Source organism: Catharus ustulatus, chromosome Z (genome assembly GCF_009819885.2).
Source record: "Catharus ustulatus isolate bCatUst1 chromosome Z, bCatUst1.pri.v2, whole genome shotgun sequence".
Classification (NCBI taxonomy): Eukaryota; Metazoa; Chordata; class Aves; order Passeriformes; family Turdidae; genus Catharus; species Catharus ustulatus.
Genome location: NC_046262.2, coordinates 62997865 through 63004409, shown reverse-complemented (window position 1 = coordinate 63004409; position 6545 = coordinate 62997865). Strand labels below are relative to the sequence as shown.

The following is a 6545-nucleotide window of genomic DNA, read 5'->3' as shown; positions in this document are numbered from 1 at the left end:
ACACATACCTTCCTGGCTTCTGCAGGCTATGCTGAACAAGCTTCAGCAGCTTCAGTATGTGGTTAACCTGATGCAGGGCATAGTCTTTGTCCTAAGGAGCCTCATCAGAGTTGCTCTCTTGCAAATTGATTTTAGGTGGAGATGTCATCTGCTGCACCTGGCTAAATGAAGTGGAAGCCTCTTAAATGTTGATGATGAGGGTTAGGGTTAGCTGGAGTGAGCAGAATGGAGAAGATTAGGGCTGTGATTGTTCTGCCATCTTTGTGGTGCTGTGAAGAAGCCAACCTTAGGTCCTTTGCTCAGTCTGTGCTGAGGTTTCTAGGTTTCATCTTCTGGGGAACTGCTGCAGTGCAGATGTTTGGTGGAGTCTCAGTGATCCTGATGCTCAAGAACTACAGCTATTTATTTCAGGAGTATTACGTGTCTCTCCCTGGTTGGTTGGCTCTTGCAACTGCGCTTATATTGCTGCCTACTGGACTACTGGCTGTTTCTATTTCTGTTAAGTGTTCCCGCAACCAGCAAGGGACTTTCATGTACTTGCTGGTGCTCCTTCTTTGCCTAGAAATGTCTTCAGCAGTGCTGGCATATTCCTACTCTGTTAAGACAGCTTCTCAGCTGGAAAGTGCTATGGGTTACCTGGTTCACCAGCACAATTGGACATGCTCCCAGGATCCTGGAAACAGCCCTGTAGATGTGATACAGAGGAAGCTGCAGTGTTGTGGGGTCCACAGCTACACAGACTGGCTAAAGGCATCCTCTTCTTTATATCACCCAGCTTGTGTTCCTGAAAGTTGCTGTAAGGAGAAGCATTCTCACTGCACAGGAGACTTAGCCCATGTGGACCAGCTTTCTGACAAAGGCTGTCTAAAGAAGCTGGAAGACCAGTTGTGTTTTGCCATGCTGTACATTTTTTGGTGTTGTCCTGTGCTGAGCATCTTGGAGCTGTTGGCTGCTATCAGCAATGGCTTCCTCCTGAGACATCAGCCATTCCGTGAACTCCGTATTTTGGACTCACAAACCTTCTGACAGGGCTATAGGTGCTAGCTGCTTTGCTGGACCTGATGCATCTTTTGACTACTTCATTATTGTATTGGAACACAATTTAATAAAATTTGCATGTAAATCAAACTAGCTGATCATGGCTGGATGTTTTTTTTTTATAGTGGCATGATATTAGATCAGTTCTCCCACAGTTTTTTTTTTTTTTTTCTCCCTCCCAGTAAGTATTCTGTATCTGAAAATCTTCTGGGGAAGTGTCCTCAGCATGTGCAGGCACAAAATTACTCTGTGTGAGTGCAGGGGAAGCAGTAAGAAAAGGCATATCTGGCTCAGGGTAGCTTTTGGACAGAGTCTTAACTGCAGTAGAATCTTGGAGAGCAATTAATTTGCCGATTCTTCCATTTTCAAACTTGTATTGAAAGCTTTGGTTTTTATGTAAGAAGACCATTGGGTGAAGTTTTATATTAATTTTTCTTGCTCAAATGCTGGTTTAAGAAAGAACTTATTTTTTAGTAAAAATCCATGTCAGTTTTTGAAGTGGCATGAGGTGCAATCTAAATAAGTTTGACAGCAATAGAATAACAAATACAATGATGTGCAGCATTAGGTAAAGCAGTCTTGGGGGCTGCACAGGAACAATTCCCAAATAACAGAGCAAGAAAGTCTGTCTGTATTCGTTCATTTATCTCATGACAGGGCAAGGAATGAGTCCTTTATTTTTTCCAGAAAAGTGATGTGGGGTCACATGCATACTTGAATTATACCAGCAATACACTGCTTTTTCTTAAGGTATACCTGCCCTTCTTACTAAATCCCTTTGCTACCCTTTTTCTGTCAGTCTCACTCCAGCCTGCATGTGCTGAAAGGGACGAAGTTAGCATATGGGCTACTCATGTGCTTGTTTATGTCAGTGCAATTGGTGCTTAGAGAGGTGCTGGCTAAGGCTGTGCTCTAGCTGCTTTGGACTGCACAGTGTATGCTTATAAATATGTGTCTGGAAAGTGTCTGAAGTCTCTATGCTGACCTGGGAATGGGCACTCCAGCAGCTTTATCCTTTGGTAAGTGTGTGTAGGGGATCTCCACGGCCTGCAACTGCACTGCATTAGGTTTTACTGGACTGGAAATGAGAAAAAGACCTGGGTTGCAAAAACTGCTGGACCTGGCAACTCCCTTAGCACTTGAAGTAATAGTCAGTTCAATCATTATTTCTCTAAATTTTCTACCAAACATTAGGTAACTTACTGCAAATTTCAGATGCTAAATCACCAGATACTGATTTTCATAAGTAGAAAGGAGGGAAAAAAAAGAGTACATCAGGTCAGTTCTTGCTAGTTATTAGCCATGTGAAGACCAATCATGAAATAGAATGAGAAGCTTCTCCAATAAAAAAAACCAAAAACCAAACAACAAAAAACCAGCCTAAACCAAACAAAAATCCACCAAAATCCAAAAACCTCCCTCCAAACCTACCTCAAACATTTAAGGATAAGGAAAATAAAGATAAAAGAACACTTTAGAGAAAGGAAAATAACTAATCCATTAGATGTCAGTAGTTCTTAAAAAAAGAGTGAATGGTCCAAAGTAAATAAAGGAAATGGTTATGACTTTGAGAAACATAATAGAAGGAAACATTCTTTCATGTTGCTTGATATTGGCTGCATGTGGCAATGAATGAAGTTTGTTTAGTTAAGCACCACAATGGAGCCTTTGTCATACCCTGGCACATAAATGCTTTGTAATGCAAATTATTGCTATGACATTAAAAGATGCAGTGAAGTGAAAATGAAGTAACAGCAACAGGCCTAGGGAGAAAGAGTCTGTTGGAGAAAGGAAAGTGGAAGAATAGAGAGGATAAAGTACCTTTTTGCCATTTGCCTTTATTGAGAGGGTTATTCTTCTCAAATATTGTACCTTACAACTTCCTTCACAGTTTTTGAGGCAGAGTTTCTTAGAGGGAAATGCCCATATTTTTCACCACTAAGCAGAAAGTAATAATTTCAAGGTGATTAAAGAGTAACTTACTTGGATGTCCTCATCTATTCTCCTATCTGTTAAAAGTTAAGGTCATGCCTTACTCCCTCTACTCTTACTGTACTAAGAAAATGAAAAGATAAATATGAAATGAATTAATTGGACATTAAATATATTAAATGGCTTTTAGTAGTTACTTTTTCCCTTGCATATTCTTCTCTGTAGAGGAGCACATCTTAAAACTGGTAGTAAGTGTGAGCATGCATGAGGCAGACATACTCCAGCTATAAATAGTTGATAGTAGAGTAGAAGACAAAACAATAGATTTATTACCCCTTTGATGTTTGGCAGTTTGATCATGAATACGTACTTCTGGACAGGAATAACTTCTTTTGAAATAAATATGGTGTTATTTCTAAGCAAGTGCACTTAGTTTCTGTATTGTAGGATACATAAATCCTTGGGTGCTATCACATTCTATGCATTTTGTATTCTTCATCCTGAAAGGGTCACCAGCTTTTCATAATCTAAAAAAAATTAGCAGCTGTATAGGAAGGCAGCAGATGACTTACAGTTAGCATTTCTGAAAACTGTGCTGCTTTGGATTTGAAGGAGAAAAACTGATGTCCAGTGCAAAGTTGGAAATGTATTCTATGATTAGTCTTAAAGATCATGTATATATACACACATACATATATATACAGAGAGAAAGAGATTACTCATATACTCCATGTGTGAGCTGGTCATAATACTGTGATATCTTTTGTAGAATGCAACAATCATAAAGGCAGAATTGTTTCTGAAATATAAAAAGAATTATTGCAGCTTTTTTCAACTGACTTTCTGTCTTTCCTTCTTTCTATCTCTTTTACCAAGAACTTTGCATTTTTTTCCTTTTTCCTTTATTGTGAATGATGGCTTGATTAACTCTGAGTAGAAAATAATTCAGCTTCTGAATTATGAGTTTTTCTTCATCAAACCTCTTGTGTCTTCAGTTCAAAATTAAATTCTGTCTCACAAACACAAAGTAGAAAATCTGGGCTTTGCTAGAAGGTGATTGAAGACTCAGTCCCTGCCTACCTCACATGGGTATGGTTATATCAGTTAAAATGACTCTTTAATTGAAATTATGGCTTTTGTAGTCTGGTGTAGAGTTGCATTATGTAGAGTAGCAGGAGGCTGTAGAGTTACATGATGTATTTTCTTGAAAAATTCAGCTTGCATGGCTAGGTTAGGCTCCTTCCTACATGGTGGAATTACACGGGGCAATAAAGAAGCAGAGAGAAGAAAGGAAGCCTAACCATAAAATATCACAATACAATCCTGGAAGATGACACAAATAATTTTTGACTGAAGGAGCTGAACTGCTTATTCAATTATGTCAAATGATCAGTATTCATTTATTAAATGATGTAAAGCGAAATTCAATTAAAGCAAGTAAGTGATTACATTATGTAAAGTAATTTTTAAAACTGGGTAATATGATCACCCTTCATTTATTACATTTTGTTCAGAATATTGGTACTTTTTTAAATTCGTGGAAATGCTTATAATGAAAGACTAGTTAAAAGAGTTTGCAAGTGAAGCCACTCCTCCCTGTATTTCTTTTTTAGTATTGACTGTGTTGCTACAACTTTCAAGCAAAGCCTCAGATTTTACTATGTTCTTATAAGTAAAATCTTGTAAACACTACTTTTAAAGGTAATTAGTAAGATGTCCAAAACAGGGAGAAATGGATCACGAATGAACCAGTTTAGCAGAAGGGAGGCAACGGGAGAAATTAACTACAGTAATTTCACAACTATAAGGCGCACCAGATTATAAGGTGCACCTCTGGGAGTCGGCAAATTTCCAAACTTTGTCCATATATAAGGCGCACTGGACTATAAAGCGCACTTTTTTTTTTTTTTTGCAGTGAGGATCTGTGCCACGTGCAGCAAAGTAATGAATTAGTAATGGAATCACGCAATCATGGGGTTTACTGGCTTGGCTTGGGGCCCGGTGGGTTTGGCCCCGCTGGGGGCTGCTGCCGGTGCCAGGTGCCTCTGCTGTGCAGCAGTGCTGGGCACCTGTGCTGCTTGGTGGAGCTGGGAGTCTGTGCCACTTGGCGCTGCCAGGAGCCCGCACCGCACTGCGATGCTGGGAGCCTGAGCTGCGCCGTGGTGCTGGGACCCTGCGCCGCTCGGTGGGACCAGGGGCGGTTGCTGCTTGGCAGCACTGCTGCCCTGCCTGCCCCTGCCGGCTGTGGTGCTGCTGGCTCCCCCCGCAGCACTCGCGGCTCACAGAAGTGCGAGCTGTGAGCCAAGCTGTGAGGTGTGCCAGGTGGGGGGGCTGAGCCGTGAACTGAGCCACCCCAGCTGGCACCGGGAGCAGGTGGGACTGCTGGGGCCCATGGCATGGGGAGGGCGCCTGGGGCTGTGTTTAAAGGCTACGCCAATCTGTGAAAATTGTTTGCAAATTGAGCACCTGCCAGTAAACCCTGTGATTGCGTGATTCTGTTACTTATTTGTTACTTTGTTGCATGTGGATCCTTGCTGCGAAAAAAAAGTGCGGCTTATAGTCCGGTCCGCCTTATATATGGACAAAGTTTGGAAATTTACTGACACCCGGAAGCATGCCTTATACTCCGGTTCGCCTTATAGTTGTGAAATTACTGTAATTGCTTAAATTCAGGTATACTTGTATCCAGAACTTTTTAATGTCTTAAAGAATGTGTGCTTACTGTATGAGCCAGGTGCAAAATCCCTAGGAGCCTATAGAATTCTAAAATAAATCTAAGTTTGGAACTTTATGCTGATAACTTGCAGAACTGTATGGGAGAAAATAGCATTCCAAATTTTAGGGAAGAGTTACTACGCAAGTAGCTCAAAACTATGTGCAAGTAGAAAAGGTAGCAGATTTTAGAATGTCTAGTAGTATTATTTTAAATTCTTGGAGAGTGTTCCATGGCTGACAGAAGTTAAAAAAAAACACCTGATGTTTTTGTTTTGTTTTGTATGGTTCCCCCCTGTCCTGCATAGGATTTAATTCAGGAGTAAGTTGGAATGTTTATGTGAGAGAACCTCTATAACTGCGCTTAAAGAAGGGTTCATTTTCTTTCCAGGGCAGTTTGGTCTAGGTGGTAAACACTGTAACAGTTTGTTAAATGTTTTGTTAAAGACCACAAAAAGATAAAATAAGAATAAAATAGGGAGAAGAACCAGTGACTGTTGGGTTCTAATTGAAGAGAAAATGGTGAGAGAAGGGAGTAATGCAGTACTGTGAGTACAGTAGCAACAACTAGACAAAGCAAAAAAAAAAAAAAAATTGAAAGCAGAAGATTTTTTACCTCTGTGTCTCAGTAATTATATTCATCCAGTGCTGTTAATAATTTGAGGTGATAAAACTCCCCACAATGAAATTTTGAGATTGTAAAACAGTTTAACCTCATGCCATAGCAACTGCTGAAATATCTAGCCACAGGCTGCCTGTCTAATTTAGCGTGGTTTGAATTTATTATCTTCACCAGAAAATTTTATTTTAAAGTATTCAGTTAGAAAAAAGTACATGCAAATAATCTTTTATGTATGGTGAGC

The 6545-nt window shown here is 40.1% G+C and overlaps 1 protein-coding gene across 1 annotated transcript; it reads left to right on the top strand.

The window, feature by feature from the left end:
• Positions 1–225: 225 nt before the first annotated feature.
• LOC117010291 (tetraspanin-3-like) lies at positions 226–1026 on the top strand. The gene has a single exon (XM_033084595.2). The coding sequence runs from the start codon at positions 226–228 to the stop codon at positions 1024–1026; it is 801 nt and encodes a 266-aa protein (XP_032940486.2).
• The last annotated feature ends 5519 nt before the right edge of the window (positions 1027–6545 follow it).